This window comes from Enhydra lutris, unplaced genomic scaffold (assembly GCF_002288905.1).
Source record: "Enhydra lutris kenyoni isolate GAN:26980312 unplaced genomic scaffold, ASM228890v2 scaffoldscaffold3, whole genome shotgun sequence".
NCBI classification, from domain to species: Eukaryota; Metazoa; Chordata; class Mammalia; order Carnivora; family Mustelidae; genus Enhydra; species Enhydra lutris.
This window is the reverse complement of record NW_019154087.1, coordinates 3,638,791-3,661,155: the sequence shown is the minus strand read 5'-3', so window position 1 is coordinate 3,661,155 and position 22,365 is coordinate 3,638,791. Positions and strand designations below refer to the sequence as shown.

Genomic DNA, 22,365 nt, shown 5'->3' with positions numbered 1-22,365 from the left:
ATCTCTTACTTAAAGCGAGACTGTCTGTAAAGTGTAAAACCCTTCATCGGTGAAATTAGGAAGGAGTTGCATTCGTGGAGCAAAGTACCGATTAACCATGAACTTAAAAACGGATTGCAAATTGCAACCTTTGGCACCATCTGCAAATTGTGGGGGTGGGGTCGCTTGGGCTTCCCTGCCTTAAATGAACGTGCAGTGTGTACCCCGGGACTGCAAGTTGCAAAGCCCTTCAGTGCACGTGTCTGGTGCCTGTGAGTGTGTGTTTGTGAGTTGGGGGCTGTTGTTTGGTAGCCAGCAGGCTTTCCGGATTGTTGGCGCTGGCTTGCAAATGCGGGAGAGGGATGGAATGTGGAATGTTGACCAGGGAACCGAATCCTGTCGGAACGGTCCCATTTGCTGGAGAAATTCGATCCCTTCCACCTCCTTCCCGCTCCCCCCCGCCCGCCTGCGGGCAGGAGGCGGGGCCGAGGACGCGGCTGCTGCTCAAAGTGGCGGAGCGCGGCGGCGGGAGGCAGGTGCACGGCACCCGCCAGTGGGGGTGTCTCAACTTCCGCGGGCGTTTAAATAGCAGGCTCTCTCCCCTCCCACCGGTAATAGGTGACCTGGCGGCCGAGGGTGGCGGGGGGAAGGGGACGGGGGAGACCTGGGAGCGAGCCTCTGTGGCACGTGGGCAGGTGCTGGGTGGCCCCGGGGCCAACTTTTGTAGCCCGCCTCTGGCGTTGGAGGAGAGGCTGCTCCATGTGGAAATGGGGGCGGGCGGCGGCCGAGGTGCTGCTTTCTTGGCCGCGGCGGGAGCGTCACCTAACGGTCCCAGAGGCGCTGCCGCGGGGCCCGGGATGGGGGGCTTCGGGGGCGGGGACGCCCGGCCCGCCGCGCCCGCGCCGCGGGAGCCCCGCACAAAGCCTGCGGCGCGGGGGCGTCCACCGCGCCCCCGCCTAGGGAACGGCCCGAAGCCCGTCGCCGTCCCCGTGCCGATTCCGGCGGGCGGCCGCAGGCGTTTGTTTGTTGGTTCCGCGCCGCCTTCCTTGCCGGATGGCTTCCTGTGACAGAGGTGATACACAGTTTCCAGAACTGTCTGGGGGCGGGAGCGAGAGCGGGAGCCGATCCCGCTCGGGGCTGCTCGCCGCCACCGCCTCTCCCATCTCACAGCCGTTTCTCGCCGGCGCGCCCGCCCCAGCTCAAAGGTGCCGCCCGGGAGGGACTCGGGGAGGGGGACGGCGCGGCCGTTTCCAGCGGCGCAAGTGGCTTCTGGACGCGAGGGAGCGTTTGATTTGCAACTGGGGCCGAGCGGATTGGTGCAGCTGGCGGCGGCGGGGCGGGAGGAGCGGCGGCGGCGGCGGCGGCGGCGGGGGGTGGCCACTTTCAAATGGAGAGGGCGGCGGCGGGGACGCCGCTGCGGAGGGAGCGGGGCTTGGTTGCGCCACGAGAAGGTGTCATCACTGCACCGCGGCTAATTCCGGCGGAGGTGCCGGGAGTTACTTTCCCCTCCTTCCGCGCTGTTGTTTCTGTCGCCTCGGGAAGAGGAGGAGGAGAGGGAGGAGAGGCAGGCAGGGAGGGAGGGGGCGGCGCCGCGCTGAGCCGCGGCCCTGCGCACGCCCTGGCGGGAGGCGGGAGCCGTGCGAAGCGTTCTCTGGTGCGGGGCGGTGGCCGGGCTCCCCCCACCCCCGACCCACCCCGGGATTTCCCCCCCTCCTCGCCAGCCTTCTTCCCCACAGCGCACCCTGCACTCCTCCCTCCCACACGGGATCGGCGACCCAGGGTCCTCCACCCCCGCCTCTCGCCCCGGTTCTCCCCCACTCCAACCCCTCCCCCCACCCACCGGGCTCCGGGCTTCCCGACCCTGGGCTCCCCCTCTCGGGCGCGCGGGGGCGGCTGCAGCCCCGGCGCCCGGTGAATGCAGCGAGCAAACAAAAAAGCGGGCGATTTAAACGTGCCTTCGAAACCCGTTAGGAATGCGTCGTCACCCGGAGACCGTTTAAAAGCTGCTGTGGCTGGCTTTCTAGTAATGAGGAGACAGGCGCCCCACCTCGCTTCGGCGGGGGCGAGGGTCCGCCGTCCTCAGTGTAGTCCGTCCAAGAGGGAATTGAAATTTTCTTTTCGTAAAACGATAGCTGCAATTGAATGACACGACAGCAACATTTTTAGGGAAGTGGGAGAAAATCTGAGGTTTCCATTAATAAGGAATGCTTAGGAGCTTATTTCCCAAAGATTTTTATTAGGTGAACTATTTTTCCGTTTTAGAAAACCCACTGTGAAAGAAAGCCTTGCTCTTTAGTTACTTGTAGTTCAAGGCTTTCGTTATCTTTCAAAGCTGATGAGCTATTTCTATAGTTCTAAGGTACAGGGAAATTATTTCACTGAAAGCTGGTTTAATAGTGGTCCACAATGGTTAGAGATTACTACAGGAAGTTGCATTTTGATCAGATCACAGCTGATCAAGATTTAATAACTTCTAGGTAAAGGAAGAGTTCTATATAACCATACTTTACAGATTTAACACTTTAGGTACAGTAATTGGAGTAAAGTGGGTAATACATGTTGGGAGAGATAGAGGGTGTTTTAGGGGTGACACTTAATAACAAAGATCTGCAACCCGGAATTTTATTACTTTTTTATTCCAAATACTTTGGTCTCATTTAATGTCCCTTTTAAATTAGATGACTTCCTGATTAGTATTTTGCTTTTCTTAAGTTTGTGTATTTTATATTTGTATATGAATTGGCATCTTTGATGTCTGCAACAAGTAAAATTTTCAATTATGTGTTCATTTTCCCCATATCTCCCTTCATTTTTATGCTAGCCAGACAAAAGGGAGTTGCCTGATAGGCTGTAGACCTTGAACTTGATTCCATCTTAAGCTCAAGATCGGAAGCTGCTTTTTTGTAAGAAAAGTTGGATGGGCTGCCTCAGAAATTTTAACTATGACAAAGCTAGGTGTATGTTCATTTAAAAGGAGAAAAAAAAGTCTATCTAATTAGTTCCTCCTTCCTCCCTTAACAGGTTGTAGCCTATAATGAGCGGTTTAGCCTTATATTAGTTACTAAGGTTGAAAGAATAGCTGTAAGGAGAAAACTGAAAAATGGTAAGTGTGCTTGAGAATGAGAGGAGAGGAAAAAACTCTTAGGAGTTTAAGGAAATGTTACATTTTAAAGGGACTGTTGCTTAGTTCAGGGCTTGGGGGAAAGATTAGCCAAAAACTTGGAGAACTTGGAATGAAAGCAGATCTGCATGTGAATTGTCTATAGTAGGCATTTAATAAATACAGATTTTTGACTTTTAGGAGCCCTTAGTGACTTAAAGTATTATTACAGAGGTGGTGTTACATGTGTGTTGGAAATCAGAAAATACAGAGAAGCAAATATAATAACACATTCCTACTATCCAGAGATCACCACTGATCACCACTGTATCACTTTGTAGATGACTGTCTATGCTTATATATTTAGTCTTAAATCAAAATGAGATCATACTATACATACAGTTCTATAAAGATTTTTTTTCCTCTCCCTTGTCTGCCAGCTTGGTAAATTTTCATCTCATCTATTACTGGGCCTCAGTTGGCCCTAAAATACAGTGGCAGCTTTGTCTAAATTACTGCTGTCCAGCTGAGGATCAATTATTGCATCTGGTGATTATTTCCCATAAGTAGATTTTAATCTGTAGTTACTTTTTGACAGAACATCTGACATTGTGTAATCAAGCCTTTGGAATTAATCATGACTGGATTTTTAAAAAGTTAAAAATGAATATCGCATTTTATTGTAACTTGGGATTACATTTGGAAATTTCTTGTTTGAAAAATACTTTAAAGAAATTTGCCTGACGTTTTTATCTGGAGGCTTGTTGGGAAAAGAATTATCAACTGTTTGTTTCAGTACTGAGGTGGTTGGAACAGCAAACATCAAGATCTCAAACTGATCATGTCCTGTATCTACGATTTGTGAGGAGTAGGAAAAAAGGCATATGAACCTCAGTTTGCTTACTTCCTGTTGTGAAGCTCTTGGCTTCTTTGGTATTGTGGGACACCCATTATACCATTGCAGTTAACAGTCTGTCAGAATATGTATTGTAAACACAGTTTCCCCACAAGGTTAATAAAATAGACATCTTGGCCAGTACATTTTGCTTTTTATTTGGGTTGGCATCAAAAAGTTTGGCTCAGTTGTTCAGTTATACCAGTATTAAACTTCTTTCCTCCCCTCCTGGTAAGTTAAAACATTGGTATCACATTCAACAATACATTAATATTTTTTAATTTTTATTTATTTATTTTTAAAGATTTTATTTATTTATTTGACAGAGATCACAAGTAGGCAGAGAGGCCAGAGAGAGAGAGGAAGGGAAGCAGGCTCCCTGCTGAGCAGAGATGGGGCTCCATCCCAGGACCCTGGTATCATGACCTGAGCCTAAGGCAGAGGCTTTAACCCACTGAGCCACCCAGGTACCCCTAACATTTTTTTAAAATTTTAAAATAAAGGGTGGCTTTGCTTGGAGTTATTAGTTCTTAGTATCAGAAGCCTGGTAGGAAACTTAATAAGAAGAGTATTTTAATTCCCAAGACAAGTTATTTCCTTGAAAGTATTCCTGTTCAGTCTGTTTTCTCCATTTTCAAGATCTTGCAGTAGCTTATGTGATTCATTATTTAAAATTTGGACAATTAGTACATTACTTGTAGTATATGATATTTAGAAAGTTTGAGATTGATTTGAGAGTTTATTGTCATTTGCCTGGCATACTTATATAAAAGTATTGGTCTGTGATCTTGAGGGGTGTTAGGTTTTGTTGTTTTTGCATTTGGTGGAGTAAGTTCCCTGCATTCCTTAAATATGCCAGGGTGGCCTTAGAGAGCCTTTTTACCTTTGAGTGGAAGTGGCATCTTGTCTGCAGGTTTAGCTTAGGGTCGAGTATCCTCTGAGTCCAGACAAAATCTAGTCTAAGAGGATATTGCTCCTGACTCTGGTGATGTTATTGTGGCCTTCTCTGGCCTAGGCCTTGAATGATTACTAATAATGTCATTCCTCACCTGAAAGCGACAAAAATATTGCCAGACGTGGGATGGAAAACTTAGTTGTTGGGCAGTTGCCATTCTGTAGTAACTCTGGACCAATGGTGTATGATGTACAGTTAACAAATGTTCAGTATCAAACTTGATTACTCTCAAACCAGTTCAGTATTTACTTTTTGCTTTTGGTTCTCCAGGTGGAATCAAAACATAATTAGGTGATTGAGGATAGTTGAAGTTCATTTTAAAAAATATCTTGGGTTTTTTTGGGCTTGTTTGTGGAAGGAATTAAGCCACAATATTCTCTTGTTGTAAAAGCACTCAAAATTGGCAGTGGTATATATATGTATATGTAGTATTGATTAATGTTTGCACAGGAGATTTTATGAAATCTCCTGACCGCTTCTAAGACCTTTTCTTAGCACTGATTTTAAATGACAATTTCAGTGGTGGGAGTCCAAACTGAAAAGTGAAATGAGTATTTTTTTTTTCTTTACTCCTTACTCTAGAGTAAGGAGCGAGAATTAGCAAGGGTAACAAGTTGCTGGAATTGGAGTGGAAGTATATGGTTGGCTTTTGTTTAACACAAGGTACACTAAACATTATTTAAGATTTTTTCTTGATTACTCATAGTCATCTTTACAGGTATCAGTTATTTCAGTGTTGAAATACAATGGTGCATTTAAGATGTAGAGGCTGAGTACTGGTGGCTTGTAACTTCTTTAAAGTCAAGCGCACTTGAAATCTGAGGCCTGTGGAACCTCTCCCCAGAAAAATCGAGTTGCATTGAAATTTGTGTGTCATTTCAGGGATTTGGGGGATACTTTTAAATGTATTGTTGGAATTCCATTTTACTGTTTAAATTCTGGTGATTTCTTTTTATGATTTCTCTCTGATACTTTCATATCCTTGTTAACCATATATTCTTAAAATGCCTGTCTAGAACAGTCTTTTTTTTCCTTATTGGTTATTGGCTTAAAATTTAAGTAAGAAATGTGTTAGAAATTTTTATAATTTATTTTTTATTAAAGATTCTATTTATTTGACAGACAGAGATCACAAGCAGGCAGAGAGGCAGGCAGAGAGGCAGGCGGAGAGAAAGGAAGGGAAGCAGGCTCCCTGCCGAGCGGAGAGCCTGATCCGGGGGCTCTCCATCCCAGGACCCTGGGATCATGACTGAGCCCAAGGCAGAGGCTTTAACCCACTGAGCCACCCAGGCGCCCCAGAAGTTTTTATAATTTAGTGTGCACTGGCTCCAAGTAGGAGTCTTCAGGGGTTTGAGAAAAAGTCACAGGTTTCTAGACATGGTCTTTAATTTGCTTAGAGCATCCCTATCTCTCTTCTCCCTTTTTGAGTCTTCCCTGTTCTAGTTAAAAACTTCCTGAGGAATGAGTGTGTCTGATCCTTAACTTTGTAAGCTTTAAGGCACTTGTTTGCCCAGGACCTGGTCATTGATTTACATTTCACTAAACATACATGATGCTTGTTTATAAACATAGTACCAGTATGTTGATTTGTAGCAGAGATCAGTACACTCTTTGCAGAGGGCCAGACAGTAATTATTTTAGGCTTTGTGGCCCTGATCATTTCATAAAACTGTTTAACTCTGCTTTTCTAAGTATGAAAGCAGTCTCAGTGGACAAAAAAATTAATGAATGAACATGGCTGTGTTCCAATACAACTTTATTTGTGGATAGTGAAATTTTGAATTTTAATGTATCACGAGATGTTCTTTTGACTCCCTCTTTGACCCCCCCCCCATTTAAATATGTAAAAACCATTTTTAGTTCTGGGGCTGGACAAAAATAAGCTGTGAAATTCTGATTTATATTGAGACTCACCATTACCTGGTCACCAGATTGTTCCTGTTGGGGCTAAGTTACCTTTCTGTTGGGAACCTGAAATAAGCTGAAATCATAAAAAACAAACAAAAACCAAGTTGGTTTGATAAATACAGAGGGAGTTTGCTAGTCTGAGGGCTGTGGTTCTTAATTCTTCCGTTCTTAGATCCCACTTGAGGATAGAATTTATACCATGGGCCTTTGTGTACCTGGGAAAGCACACTTAGGTAGTCACACCCTCCTAAGGGACCGTGGCCAAGAAGCCTCATGGAAGGGAATGTGGATTATAGACTGGAGTTCCCTGCGGAGGGAGACTACTGTTTCCAGGTAGGATGTGTGTGTCCTCCGACCGCTCAGAAGCTAATGCCTGCAGCTCAGAGGGCTCATACCCATACCCCCTGTGATTAGTGTTCAGGAAACTACCAGCGCACTCTTCTTCCAGCTCTACCTTTTGTGTGCTCCACCAGGCAGAATGACATTTACAACTGTCTTCATATCAGCTTGCCAGGAAACCATGTTTCAGTTTCTAAGTTAACAGACTGTTTTTCATTGTATTTTCATTGTCTGCTCCCTGATAATATATAGTACGCGGCCTTAATCTTTTAGAGAGCATCTTTCTAAATCACAGTCGGTGTCCAGGAGGGGAGAAGCCTGTGGTGTAGGCACCTGGGAGGTGGCTGGCACTGGAATGCCCACTCACCTTGGGAACTGGTCTTTTGTTCAGAGACTGGCTTTGTTCTAGATCTGTGTTCTAGATCTCACGCTGCTTAACCTCTCCAGAATTCAATGTATTCATTTTTAAAATTAGGAAAAGTGGATTAAATTATCTCTGAAATGTTTTCTAATGCTACAGCCATTCAATGGGTTTCTTTTTGGGAAGATTTCCTGTAAACGCAGTCCATGGGTGAGACTCTTTTCAGCCTTCAACTCAGAGTACTTTTCGAGACCTTGTTGCTGGGTTTTGAGACCAACTTTATGTGTCAGTGACCATAATAACAAGACTTGTACAATTGTGATAGTGTTTGTTCTCATATCGAGCTCAGATGATGTGTAAATGCTGTTTTTGTTCCAGGTCTTAATATATACAACATTGGGAGTCCTTTTTTTTTTCCTTTTCAACATTACTTTAACAATTTTTGGTGACTTAACATTGTTAGTGGTAACTAATAGTTTCCGACAACTAGCTATAATCAAGGAGCAAAGTCCTCAAAACAGTTGCATTTCAATCTGTGCACAGTGTTAATTGTCATTAGCTGGTTGAGTTTGGTTTCTGCAGAAGCGTTTTTTATATCCTGTATAAGAACATCTGGTTTAAGCATTTAAAAATCTTTTAAAATTCCCCTGTAGACACTTTGCATTTATTGACTTATTCTTACGTGGGCAGAGTGAGGGTTTGTAGACTTCCTTTCTATCCTTACCCTCACCTTTGTTCACGTAGAAGTATCTCCTGTTACCATTTGGTTTTTCTAAAAGTGTTCTCTACCTTCAGGGGACTTTTAGACTTTGAGCTGGTGTGTGTATGTGTGTTATATATAGAATTTGGTGTCTGTGCGTGTGTGTGTGTGTGTGTGTGTGTGTGTGTGTGTGTATGTTACATAAATTAGAATTTGGGGTGTGTGTGTCTGTGTATGTTTGTTATATAAATTAGAATTCGGTTCAGAAACCCCAGGGTAGACTGGAACACAACTTCTGATTTCAGTAAATATTTTAGGAAAAAAAAAAAAAAACTTCTAGTTTTTCCTGGTTAATTGTCAAAAAAATGTGTGAAAAGAGGGTTAGGGCATATGGGACAAATAGGCTTTATCTCATGAATTCTGACTGAGTGGTGGTAGCCCTGTGTTAAGAAGGATTCTGAAGTCATGTCTGGTCTTGTGAAAAGAATGAGCTAATTTATTAATGCCTATCATGGGTGGAGGAAATGGCCTGTTTGGTAGCCATCTCTGGAATGTAGCTTTTTTTATTTTTATTTTTTTTCAAAATAGTAGTACTCTTGCAATGGCCAGGAAATGGAAAGTTTATTCTTTAAAGGTAGTTTAAACTCTAGTTTTCCTGTCTAAATTAATTTTTTCTATTCTTATTGCATATATTTTAGTGACCTGCTATTGGTAATGGCTATTCTTACGTGTTTTGAAAACTTTTGCTTTTAAGTAAATAATGAGCGGGTGATAATAACATTTTATGGTATTACCCTGTTACCTTTTTTACTTTTTTCCTTCTGTACTACTATTCCATCAAATATTCTTTAGAAGGCAGACATAAATAAGCCTTTGGTACCTCATAGTTTATTGATGGCTGCTTCTTTTAGACTTGGTGCTTCACATGGGACTCAGAAGTTGTGCTCCCAGGGTCTTATATTTATGATTAGGAGCAGGGAAGAAAGGTGTTGGATTTTAAATCTTTACTATTACTTAATGTTTACTTTATTATAAATATCGGATAGTATCATGGTTAAGCAATTAAAGTCATATAAAAGGTCAGAAAGAGGAATAAAAGTTCTCATCCCATTCTATCTGAACACTTTGGTCACATTTCTCAGAGATAAATAGGATTAATAATATCCTTTATATTCTTACAGAAATTTTCCATGAATATGCAATTGTTGTGTGTATATATTCTCTTCCTCTATCCTTTGTATGTGTAAAAGGACCTATATTTCCTCCCTCCCTTACGGTTTGCTTTTGTTTAATATGTCTTTGGCATCTTTCCATATCTGAGCATATAGATCTTTATTTTTAAGATTTTATTTATTTATTTATTTGAGAGAGACAGAAATAGTGACAGAGAGCATGAGTGGGGAGGAGAAGCAGGCTCCCTGCTGAGCAGGGAGCTGGACCTGGGTCTCAATCCTAGGAGTCTGGGATCATGACCTGAGCTGAGGCTCCTGCTGAGCATATAGATAGAACAGAAGAGACTTTGAGTAGGTAGAAGTAGGGATAGAAGCTCAAGATTGGAGGCCACGGTGACCGACTGACTGCCTTTGTTGTTTGGATGTGAATTCCGTTATTCCCATGTCAAGGGAAGTTAAATAAATTCTAAATACAAATGATTGGAATGTTTTGTCATAGCTGCTCTTCAGTTGCTATCTCTAATTGAGTCAGTGATTACAGAGACCTGTGAGGGGTTTGATTGTTTTTAGAGCTCATAAGCAGGGATTGGATTATTTATAAATTTGGCAGATGGGAACTGCTTGTGATTTGTTTAGAACCACTCAAATTTGTAAATTCTTTAAAATCTTGGAAAAAATTTTTTATTGACTTTTAAAGGCTGAGTTTACAAATCATGAAGAATTTACAGTGAACTAAGGCGTTATAGTACTCAGGCTTTTATTAGTAATGTTTGTATGAATAAGTACTGTAGTCATGATTATCTGGTCAGTTATAATCTTTTTTGGGAACGGTGGTTATTTATTGCTAATATAAACTCCACTGAATATTTTCAAGTGTGAATATTCACAAAAGCTCTATAGTAGCTTAGGCAGCATTTTTTTAAACAGATTTTGATATATGACATTATAAAGGACATTTTTAAAAAGTTCCCATTTTAGGGGGTTTGAAATATTTGGACAAGGTTAAAACTTTAACACTTAAGATCTAAGCAGTTTGTCATTTACATCAAATATATGACTTTTTTTTTTTTTTTAACCAGATCTAACCCTTGCTTAAAGTGAGGAAGCTGGATTTGAGTTATAGTCACACTAGTATTTTTAGACTCAGTGAGCATATGAATTAGATAATGTTGCCAGTTTGAAAACTTCCGAGCAATTAATGTTGTCTTTAAAAACAGGTAAGAAACCAGCTGGATTTCTTTCACATTCATTTGGGGAATAGAAAATTACTATCAAGTATAGATCATTATTATATTTGGATACTTTGTTACACTGGGTATTGTGTATGCCACAGAAGTTAAGAAGGTGACTTCTTAAGAAAATACAAGTTTTTTTTTTTTTTTTAAATAGGGGGTATTCAGTAACTTAGGAATCAAAGTATCAATTACATAATGTTTAAAAATAATATCCAAATTGTATGACCTTATCGAACAGAAAGGAAGTAGCTCATTATAAAATACTTTTTATGTAACCATGAGTTGGTGTCTGAAAATATTCTCCTTTATATACATTTTTATATTACACATTTTCTGAATACATCTTTAAATATAGTACATTTAGGTATCAGAATAACTTTGACAGAAAATGGAAGGACACCAGTAAATTTAAAGATAATATGATGGGGGTTCCTGGGTGGTGTAATTGAGTGTCTGACTCTTGGTTTCGGCTCAGGTCATGATCTCAGGGTCTTGAGATCAAGCCCCACAGTGGGCTCTGTTCAGTGGGAAGTCTGCTTGAGATTCTCTTTTCCTCTCCCCCTCCTGTTCGTGCTTTCTCTCTCTCTCTCTCTCTCAAATAAATAAATCTTTAAAAATAATATAACAAGAATAACACCAGTTAAATGTCAATTAGATACTAAAGTGAAAACATTTCAAATTCTGTAAAGCCAAGTGAGCATAAGATACACTTTGTATATGAGAACTCAGTCATTCATCCAATAGTTTATTTTCAAATACAGTATATTTATTTATTCATGAGAGACAGAGAGGGAGAGGGAGGCAAAGGGAGAAGCAGGCACCCTGTGGAGCAGGGACCCCAATGTGGGACTCGATCCCAGGACTCTGGGATCGCGACCTGAGCCGAAGGCAGACGCTTAATGGACTGAGCCACCCAGGTGTCCGCACTAGTTTATTTTAATACATAGCATTGCTTTAGGTGATAGCATAGAGAAGTCCTTACAGGTGTTTAATTGAGTACCTTCTAGAACTTCTTTAGAGTGAAATAAGAATGAGACATAATGGCTAATACTTTGAGGAAGAAGCCTTTCTACCTATGAGCTGTAAGATAATTAAAATCACTAGGGTGTAATCCTTACTATAACTGTAGAGTTTATAGCCTGATAAATGGTCTTGTTATGCCACAGAGAGTAATTCTAGTAACTGGACAGTTTCTTTTCCTCAAATTGGACCCTCTTTCCCAGGAATAGCACTGAATAAACATCTTCGAATTCTTAATTATCTCATTCTTTTTTTAAACCCCTTCACTCCTTATCCCGGAAGTCATTTCTCATTCTTTATTCCTCAGAATCACATACCAGTCATGTCTCCCTGGGACCACACCCAGGTCACTGAACTTGTTCACTCTTCAGTAAATTCCTGAGCCACCTTGGGAATGGATTCCTTCAGCTAATGGCTGCTCTTAGCTTCCGGGCATGCTGATGTATTTCCCCCAGTTTCAGTCTGAGGAATTTCAAGATTTCAAGGTACCTTGCTATCTCATTTATGTATGCCGTGTCCCACTGTAATCCTTGAATGGCAGTCAAGTAACCTTTATAGCAGTTATCGCAGTGAAGCCACTTGTCTAGTTTACCGTATCTTCTGTTGGGCCATTTCGTATCTTGTTCACCCTTTCTTGGGTATCCAACTCAATACAAATTTAATCGAATTAATATAGTAGTTAATCCACTCATTTTAACCTGTGTGAAGAGAAGATTGAAGGAGAGTGGTTTGCATGTAATGTCCACAAGGATGGTCATATAAATAGTGCCTGTGCTTGGTGAGGAGTTGGTGCCTAGTTGTCTTGGCATGCCCCTGCCTGCAGTGGAGGTACCTGAGGATTGGCACTGGATGCATCCAGCCAGGGTCTTTGGCCAGAAACCTCCTTTGACTTGGCCTTTCCAGGCAATGTTGTTACAATCAGGCTTCCTAGGTAGTCTTCCTTTCTTTGGACAAAGTCCCAAATTCCTAATAATGCCTAGCTGTTCTGCTTCACATGGCAAAGGGATACTCCAGGCTCTTGTAAATTGCGTCACCTTGAGTCACTTTTGACGAAACCAGGCGGAGTGGGTGAGGACTGAACCCAGAGTTCTGGGTGTGTTTTATTGTAGCTGTCCTGAGGCTATTTTATGCAGGACCCTCTCCATGGTGTCTTATTTTCATATTTAATTAAAAGAGGATCTCTGTTCTTTTTTTTTTTTTAAATATTTTTTTTTTATTTGACAGAGAGATCATAAGTAGGCAGAGAGGTAGGTAGAGAGGGAAAAGCAGACTCCCTGTTGAGCAGAGAGCTGGATGCAGGGCTCCATCCCAGGACCCTGAGATCATGACCTGAGCCAAAGGCAGAGGCTTAACCTACTGAGCCACGCAGGCGCCCCGAGGATCTCTGTTCTGAAGAACTCTATAAAATTTCTAGAGACACACATATGGCACATTTAGGTGATCATAAAAAGCAAGAATTGGTTATTGAAGAAAATAACACATTGAAAAGCAGGGTGAAAAAGTTTTTAAAACAAGATGGAATGAGTGGTACAAAATATAAGTGCTTGTAATTGGAATGGTAGACCATGCCTACTGGTTTTTCGCTGAGGCCCCCAGAGGAGAGGAAGGGCAGAGAAGCAAGCGTTAGCAGAGGCTGAGAATGGTAAGAGGCCTGGCCCAGCAGAGGCAAGCCTAGCTGAAGGGGAGATGTTAGGAGAGATGCTTGGGTAGAGTTGTGAGGGTCCAGGTGGCAGAAAACTTAGGAGTTTCTGGCTGGACTAATTTGTAAGTGTGCAGCAGACGGAGAGATTTGTATAAGGAATGACTTGATGTGGTCACCTATTAGAGAGGATTCATTTATTGTAATAATCAGAAGGGCTAAGAGATTGCAGGCACAGAGAATGAAAGGGAGGTGCTTAAAGCTATACAGATACAGGTGTTTGAAGACAAATCGGTGAGGCAAAGTTAGGGGAACTTGAAAGAGTCCTACATTATGAATCGGTAAGGCTTGGCAATAGGATAAAAGGTAAAAAGGAAAGTGTATTAGTAAACAGTTGAGCAAATAGTAAGATTCTGGTTATGAAGATGCTGTGCAGAGTAATATGGTATGTTGCATGTATGTTGTCAGATATTACAGTGCTTTGCCCAGAATGTCGTGCTTCCACTTTTGGCTACCTCTCCTTACTCTTTAGGACTCTGCTCAGGGAATTTTTCCCTGACTCCCATCAAGCTCTGTTCCTGCAGAGCCTTGTGTCTACCACTGTCAAGCACTAACCATGACTGAATTTCTGTTGACTTGTCTGTCCTCAACCAGACCAGGAATTCCATGAGGTCCGGAACAGCCTCCAAGTAGATTCGGTATTCATGTGTTCATGGGGTGCATTATACGCTATTATATCTTCTTGTGCTTTCTCTGAAGTGTTGTTTTACTTATTACTTACTACACTATCGTCTAGATAATAATCAGCCATGCCCTAAAGAGTCAGCAAAGGTAATGATGAGGAGGGCCCTCTGTTTCTCACACTGGCTTTTATTGGTCAGATGTTTGAAGCATACCACCACTGTATTGTGTATCTTGAAGATACTAACGTGTACTTTGATTTCTTGATACAGCAAGTAACCCCAGGTGAGATAAATCAGCCTGATGTCAAGGTTTAAGTGTGTTAGAGCAACAGAGGAGGAGATTCTGCCGGCACTAACCCCTGTTACTATGCCAGGTTCCCTGGAGAAGTATAATACAGCATTCTCAACCTTCATTTCTCAACATCTTTCAGGGTGGATGAAAATGGAATGCGTTAGGAGGAAAATACTATTTTTACTCTTCTTTTACTTGCATAATTTTGCTTTAGAGAGTGTTTATATATATGTGTTTAGGAGCATCATTCTATTTTGGCCAGTGCTGGTGTTTTTCATTTAGTTGAACTGGGTGTTTTCTCTAGGAGTTGTGTTTGAAGGCTAGGAGGAAGACTTTTTGACTGAAAAGGATGCTAAGTTCTTCAAGCTCTTTTTAGGTAAATTTAAGTTGTCTGAGTTAGTGGAGATGTGATCAGCACTGGTTTTCTTGTGTCTAGTCTGGGGTGGGAGCTGCATCTCTTTTGGGTCACATCACACCCTTTCTTTTTTTTTTTTTTTAAAGATTTTATTTATTTATTTGACAGACACAGCGAGAGAAGGAGCACAAACAGAGGGAGTGGGAGAGGGAAAAGCAGGCTTCCTGCTGAGCAGGAAGTGTGTTGTGGGCTCCATCTCAGAACCCTGGGATCAGGACCTGAGAAAGGCAGACGCTTAATGACTGAGCCACACAGGTGCCCCACACCCTTACTTTTAAGGAATTCCTCTTTAGGTAGCCCTTCCTTCCTTTGTTTCTTACTTCCTTCTTCCTTCATTCCTTCCTTTTTTAAAGCTGCTTGGTGTAAATAGGCTTTGGGGAGCTTGAAGTTGTTTTTAGGAAAAAATGGTCTTTTGCTTTTTCCTCTTCTCCCTGTGCCTCCTGTTGGAAGGGAAACAGGGCTGCCCTCCCTGGAAGGTTGGAGGAGACTTTAGCTGTCAGTAGTTGATATTTTCGGCATGTGGTGACTGGGCAGGAAAGACAGTCCTTCCAAGTGGGGAGTTGGCCACAGGTGTTTGGTGTGGATGCTTCTGACTGGAATGGGCCTGCCCCAGGCCAAGTTATAGATTGCTGGATGTTAGTTATGGGTGAATGGGGCTCTGCAGAAAAGGGATGGGTGGGTTCTAGGACTATGACCCCGCCCTCATGGTATGAAACCTTAGCGCACAAGATAGCCCATGACCCAGATCCCAAGTCATGTCTGGGCTGCCACTTGGTAAATTGTTTTATTAATGGTTTTTGAAGAATCAGTTTGTGAACAGAAACTCACAAAGCTTAACTGGTGTCTCAGGGAGAATTACAGATTAGGGGCCTAACATTTGAGTTAATCATATAGGTCTCTTTTGTAGGTGGGAACAGAATACAGTGTATGATGGGTTTCTGCCTTTTTGGTCTGCTCTTTAGTAGGTCCATTTAGAGTGGAGCTTTGGGTTTCTAATTTCTATCATGTTCTAACACAGCGGTTCTCCACATTTTAACCCACACTGTTCCTGTGCTCTAGGCTACGAGAAACATACCACATTCCAATGCTCTGATTCCCAATGAGGGGGATCTTGGGATGTACTTTTCTTGAGGGGCTGGGTATGTACTTCTGACTTGAAAAGCCCTCCTCTCTCATCAGGAATCATTGCCCTGCAGTAAGATCAAGTTCCTAAAAATACCAAGGGAATCAGTAATTTCAGTTTGGGAAAGCTTTTTGGATTTCTTTGGAGAGCTACCTGTGCGAATATGACCAGGGAATCCATCTTTATAAGTTCATTGACTGGCTTTTAGTCTCAGGTCACTGTCTGCTAATAGAGTCTGGTAATGCTGGAGGTCTATTATCATGGGGAAGGAGTTAGCAAGAGCAAGTTGGGCCAGGTGTCTCTCTGTCTGGCTAGGTTAGGTTGGACCAGGCTGTAAGGAGTTGGGTGAAATAGGATTTGGTGTGAACTTGGGGGAGGAGCTGCTTAAACTTTTTTTTGATTTCATTTCCTCACAAGTAAAGGGGAGGGAGCTGGATCAGCTACTATGTCTGGTTCCTTCCTCTTGGAGCTTTGAATGCCAAAGGGTCGGAGATGGCTAGAGGAGATAATTGCTTTCCTAATACCCCATTTATTTTGTTCCTGCAACTCCAGGTTATTTGGCTTTTAGGATTATTTCAGCAAAATTTGCCTGAGAAGCATAATCATGCCCAGTGCAGTGTAAATATTCACACATTCAGGCACAACCTCATCCCCATCCCCCATATACACATGTGAAATATGAATCTGCCTGTAGTGAGGAAGCACTGTGCTCGTTGCTGCGTGTTTCTTTCTGCTTTGCTTGCTGCCAGTCAGCTAAACAGACTCCTGGAGTAGTTGTAGTGATAATGTCACTGGAACTAGAGAGGAACGTGGCACCTTTAGGAGACCTACTGATTCCTGACTTTGCCACCCCTCCCCCTTTGAACCTGTTCTGTTAAAGATTGCACCTAATTATGTATCTTTGGTCTTTTTGCTGTTTACAATTCAAATGCTACTTAAAGCCAATTGTTTGCTTTTGTATGCTGTAAATCCTGGGCTGCCATCTGAAGCACAACTTGATGATTGTGTATTATCATCTTGGGTTAAGTGCTGTCTCATTGCTTTGCAGGCTGCCTGCTGTTTCCCGGGGAGATCATGAAACGAGGTCGCCTTCCCAGCAGCAGTGAGGATTCTGACGACAATGGCAGTAAGTCCTGCTTTGTTGTTCTTGGAGCCTACCCGGGTTTGGGTTGGTGTAAAAACATGATTTTTTAATGTAATGCTTTAAATAGCTGAGGCCCTTCACATATCAGGCAGGTCAGAGAAAGCCAAGGCCTCTGAGTGTGAGACTGCAGGTCTGTAACCAAGTATTTCTGGTAAGGTTGACTGCAGGCGGGCATTCCTCAGGCTTCCTGTTTGTTATCCAAGGATGAACAAGCCAGTTCCAAGAGTCACTGGTGTGTCTGTTTTTCCTAAACATCATTTATGGCACTTAGACTTGCTATTTATGAAAAGGGAACTTAATTGAAGCCAGTTAATTATCAACTAGTCCAACCTGATACAGGGGTAGATTGAGTGTGATGTGTGAATATTAAGTATAGGTTTTTAGTGAGGCAAGAGTCCATGGTCTTCACTTGACTTTTAACGTGACTGTATTTAATACTACTCCTGTCTGCATCTCTGCTCTCTGGCATCCTCGTATTTTCACAGTGCAGCTGAGAACCAGAAGTTGGCTTCCAGGCAGTCAAAATAAATGTCATACAGCTTCTGTGTATTGAGAAGCTAACATACTACTCGAAGAGTTCTTCTCAGATAACAAGGGAATTTTGTACCTAGCACAGTGCCTGAGTTCCAGCCTGTTGGCTTATGTTTTAGGTTACAGATGAAACTTGGGAAACCTGCTTGCTCTGCTGCATGATGGGAAAGGTATTAGGCCTGCTTTCAAGGAACTCTGCTTAGACAAACATAAAATCTAGGTCTGACAGAAAGTCATTAGGGGAGTAACAGAGATGTCTTTTTGACGCTTGTTGGAAATGTATATATATATATATATGTATATAGGCACAAATTTAGAGAACAGGAGAACCAGGGAAACACCAGGATTGACATTTGGGCAGGTCCTGAAGGATGAAATAGTTTTTAGGCAAACAGGATTGTTTTCCGTTTTCTGGTCTGGAAGTCTTCAACAGAGTAAAAGCTGTAAATTATAGACTGCAAGCCTTTGCTGCTAAAGGTGGCCACACTGACAGCCATGAGAAACCTACTGGAAGAGACCATGAAAACCAGAAGACCTCAAACACGGCATTCTTTAGGGGGCTTTGGGGACAGGTGTGGGGCAGTGGGATGTAGATTTGGTGGCTGTTGGAGCAGTGTCGGGTGTTTGGGGTACATGGAGTGTTAAGTTGTGACAAGATCATGAAAGGCTGGGTTTGACGAGCTAGGGGATCGGGGACTTTGGGGGCAGATGGTAGGAGCTGCTGATGTTTGGCACAGGGGAAGAGTTAACTGGATGAAGGAAGGAGAGGCATGGAGGTTTGGGGGCTGCAGAGAGCAGGGCTTCCCTTTAATTTCAGGGAAAGGTGTTGAGGGTCGGTGCCCAGGCACAGGCAGCTAAAACCACTTGGGAAAGCCCTTAAGAGAGCCTTCTGAACTTCTTAGCGCTTGTCTGTACACAGCCCTCACTACCTGTTTTTTGCTCTGATATTTACTTAGGCTTTTTACTCCTTGAGGCAAAAACATGCTGATATTTCTCTTCTGCCCCCTGTGGTGCCTATCAAAGTGTCCTCAGGAGTCATAAGTACTCAATAAATGCTTGCTGTTTGCTTGAATACACAATTTTGTCCTATAGCAATTTTAAAAATGTCTTGCTTTTTAGGTTCAGAATTAATCAGAAGAAGGTTTCATGAATTACTTTCACATACTAATAATGCTGGATACAAGGCTTGGAGTCCTGTTTTAATATATTTTTTGGCATTGAGCAGCAGGTTTATGCTCACTGTGTTTGCTCTTGTTGCTGCTTCATCTCTTCCCCGAGAGAGCTGGGTTAGAGGAGGTTCTCTTGGAGGCACCTGGCTGGCTCAGTTGGTAAGGCATACAACTTCTAGTCTCGGGGTTGTGAGTTTGAGCCCCCGGTTCGGTATAGAGATTACTAAAATCTTTTTTTTTTTAATATTTTATTTATTTATTTGACAGAGAGAGACAGAGCAAGAGCGGGAACACAAGCAGGGGGAGTGGGAGAGGGAGCAGCAGGCTTCCTACTGAGCAGGGAGCCTGATGCGGGGCTCGATCCCAGGACCCTGGGATCATGACCTGAGCCGAAGGCAGATGCTTAACCGACTGAGCCACCCAGGCGCCCCCCCTGAGATTACTAAAATCTTAAAAGAAAAGGAAGACAAGGTTCTCCTGGAACATTCTCTCAGACTTACAGCCTTTCCCTCTCTGGTCTAGAGCTGCCCAACAGGATGGAAATGTTCTTATCTGCTGTAATTGAGGAACTCTGGGTTTTAAGATTTTGCTTAGTTTTAATTAATTGAAATGTACATTAAAAGAAGTTGCATGTGGCTACTGACGACCATGTTGAACAGTGCAGTTCTGGGCCGTGGCCCAGTCTACTCCTCCTCAGCTGCACAGAGGCTCCTGATAGCCCCAGAGGCCCTTGTGTGGGTCTGTTTGAGCTGCCAGAACAAACGGCCACAGACTGGGTGGCTTAAGCAACAGGTAATTATTTTCTCACGGTTCTGGAAGTCTCATATCAAGGTGTCAGTAAGTCTGGTGTCTTCTGAGGCCTCTCTCCTTGGCTTGCCTTCTTATTGTGCCCTCACACGATCTTCTGAGCATGTGCATCCTTGGCATCTCTGCGTCTAAATGTCCTCTTAAGGACATCAGTGAGATAGGATCAGGGTCAACCCTAATGACCTCATTTTAGCTTAATTACCCCTTTAAAGGCTTTTATCCAAATGTAGTCACATTTTGAGGTACTGGGGGTTAGCCTCCAACATAAGAATTCTGCAGCCCTAGAGGACCAGGTGTTTCATCTAAATAGGATTTTCCACTTAGAACTCTTGTTAGAATGGAAGGAGGAAAAGAGTGCCCAAGTTCACCAAAATGTGTCCATCAAAAGTCACCTTAATGGGGGGGCACCTGGGTGGCTCAGTGGGTTAAAACCTCTGCCTTTGGCTCAGGTTGTGATCCCAGGGTCCTGGGATCGAGCCCCGCATAGGGCTCTCTACTGGGCAGGGAGCCTGCTTCCCTTCCTCCCTCTCTGCCTGCCTCTCTGCCTACTTGCGATCTCTGTCTGTCAAATAAATAAGTAAGTCTTTAAAAAAAAAGCTACATTCCTGTCTGTGCTGGCCTCCCTGAAGAAGGTAGAGTCAGAGCATTAAGGAGCATTAATATTTACAGAGGGCTGGAGGGTTAAACTAGGTAGACCACAAAGCTGGGTTCTGTCCTACTCAGGCTAGATGAGGGGATCACGACAGCGCTACTAGAAGGTGGGTGGGCCATCCTTTTGTCATATAGTTGGTTCAGTATAAAGTGTATGTTGATGCTCTAGTACTGGACTGCCTGTCCAGGCTTAATGATTTGGTAATTATAGTAGACGATGATACAGTAAACAAACAGGTCTCATTAAGAACCCTTGGAGTCCCAAAGCTTATAAAAATACGTACATATTGACACCATGGAATACCCTTTCAAACCCTCTCTGAGGGCAGTTGCTTCACAGCAGAGGCCTCTGGTACCAGATGGCTTTGTGTTGGAGCCCATCTTTTTGTAAGCCCATGGTGGTCTGATTGGGGTGCTTTCTGCCCTTGCAGTGCGGTCCCTAGAACCAGGCCCGCCCTCAGGGAGGTCTGGACACTTGGAAAGTCCTGATTGCAAGAAGGGTTGGGTGTGTGCAGTGGCTGCGCCCCAGCCTCTCCAGCCTGCAGCCCTGACAGAATTTTGGCAGCAGTTCCCAGCCCAATGCAGAACTTGTCCAAGTGGAGGAGAGGCAGCTGTAGACGTCAGCGTGGGGCCACAACACCAGCCGCAGCCACGGCGGGGCCCTGCTGGCCTCTGGGCTGGAGTCCTTTGCTTTGTTTTCTGGCCTGATCCAGGGGAATACCAGTGTGGTATTTACAGTTGGGGATGGATGGGCATTTTCTGTGCCAGTGCAAGCCCTCATCCAGCTGCAGTTGGAGTTGTTGAAGCCTTTCTCCAGGTGCCCTGTGGAGGGCTGGCCCTACAGTTAGACGAAATAGCATTGGGGTGTTCACAGGCTGTGCCTGTAATAGCTGGGCTCCTGGGACTGGGTGGCCCTCACTAGGTTGAAGTTACATATTGTGCCAGGGTGTGGCCCCGGGAAACAAGCCCTTCATTTCCTGCTTCCCAGCCCAGGATCCTCTGTCCTCTGGAGTTTTGGCAAATGTGGGAATGGGATCCGCCAGCTATTGTCAGTATTTCCAAAACCTGAAGGAGATTGCATTTTTATCTTTGGTAAAGCTGCAGAGGCTAATTAAAGCATTGAGTGTCCTTTCTTTTGGCAGGAATTATGGATTGTTATCTCAGGCCAATTAACAGCTCTGATCACCATTCTTCTATTTTTTTTTTTTTCTGTAAAAGTAAGACAAGAATTAAATATTACTTAATGAATACTGTCCATTTGGCACACTTTTTTTTTTTTCTTTTCAAAATATGGGATTTTTGGCTGGAATAAGGGAGCCAAATGTAAATGATGTTTTTGGGTTTTTTGGGTTGTTTTTAAATGTGCCTCTCAAAGACAACAGAGGGAAAGGGGGAAAAGTTATTTATTTATTTATTTATTAGGAATAATGAGAGAAGTGTGCTGACACTTGAAAGTTTTTCCTGAAGTTGTGAAGCAGAGCTTCCTTTTCCTGTTGAATTTCATAACTGTCAGGACTGGGACTTCCCTGTGGGAAGGCCTGGAGAGTGTTGCTGGGGGTCTGGAAACAGGTGCCTTGTGGACCCTCTGGTCACCTAGTTTCCACACCTGTACTAGCCCTGAAACATGTTGTCTTCTCCAGTTAGCAGCTGAGCTCTGCTCCATCGCCTGTGATGATAAATGTGCAGAAAAAGAGTGCTGAGCAAAATTCAGATCTACTAATTTTGCATTTAGTAACTCAGGTTGGTGAGTGGTAAACATAAAGTTATGTGAGGACTTTAGTTTTTCTCCAGCTTATAGGTAAACAATGAGAGAACAAAATTTTAGTGGATGAAATGTACTTCTGCTTTGTACCTCTTTATGTCTTATTGCATTTAATGAGTTTCCTTCCATCTTTCAATAACTTGCTGTCATTTTCTTAATTCAGTTGGCTGTGCTTGGTTACCTTCATGCAGGTCTTCAGTGGTTTCTTTTTTGCATGCTTCCACTTCCATTCATAAATTGACTGTACCTTTAATTTGTCCTTTTCCCCCTTCAGTTGCATCTTGTGACACTCAGGGATTGTGTAGGCATTCTTGAAATGTAGGGGATTTTCGGTTCAAATATTGCAGAATGTGTACTGACACACAGAGGTGGCTTTGCCCCTTTTCAAACCCAACGTGTGGCTTGGCTTTGAGAGGCAGAGCCAGCATCTTCTTGGGCTATAGGAGCAGTTAGCACAAAATGATCTAGTCCATGGGCTAGTCTTC

At 43.2% G+C, this 22,365-nt stretch overlaps 1 protein-coding gene across 4 annotated transcripts in view; it reads left to right on the top strand.

Moving 5' to 3' along the window:
• The window catches only part of LOC111153420 (jade family PHD finger 1), a 57,781-nt gene that overhangs the window by 1,007 nt on the left and 34,409 nt on the right, over positions 1 to 22,365 (top strand). For 2 of the 4 annotated variants that reach the window (XM_022512447.1, XM_022512439.1), the window contains exon 2: positions 16,865 to 16,942. In XM_022512447.1, coding sequence (XP_022368155.1) covers positions 16,891 to 16,942 — 52 coding nt within the window. In that variant the 5' untranslated portion in view covers positions 16,865 to 16,890. Of the gene's footprint in view, positions 1 to 997; positions 1,052 to 4,424; positions 4,442 to 16,864; positions 16,943 to 22,365 lie in introns of those variants that run through there. The other 2 variants (XM_022512430.1, XM_022512456.1) reach the window with 2 other exon arrangements.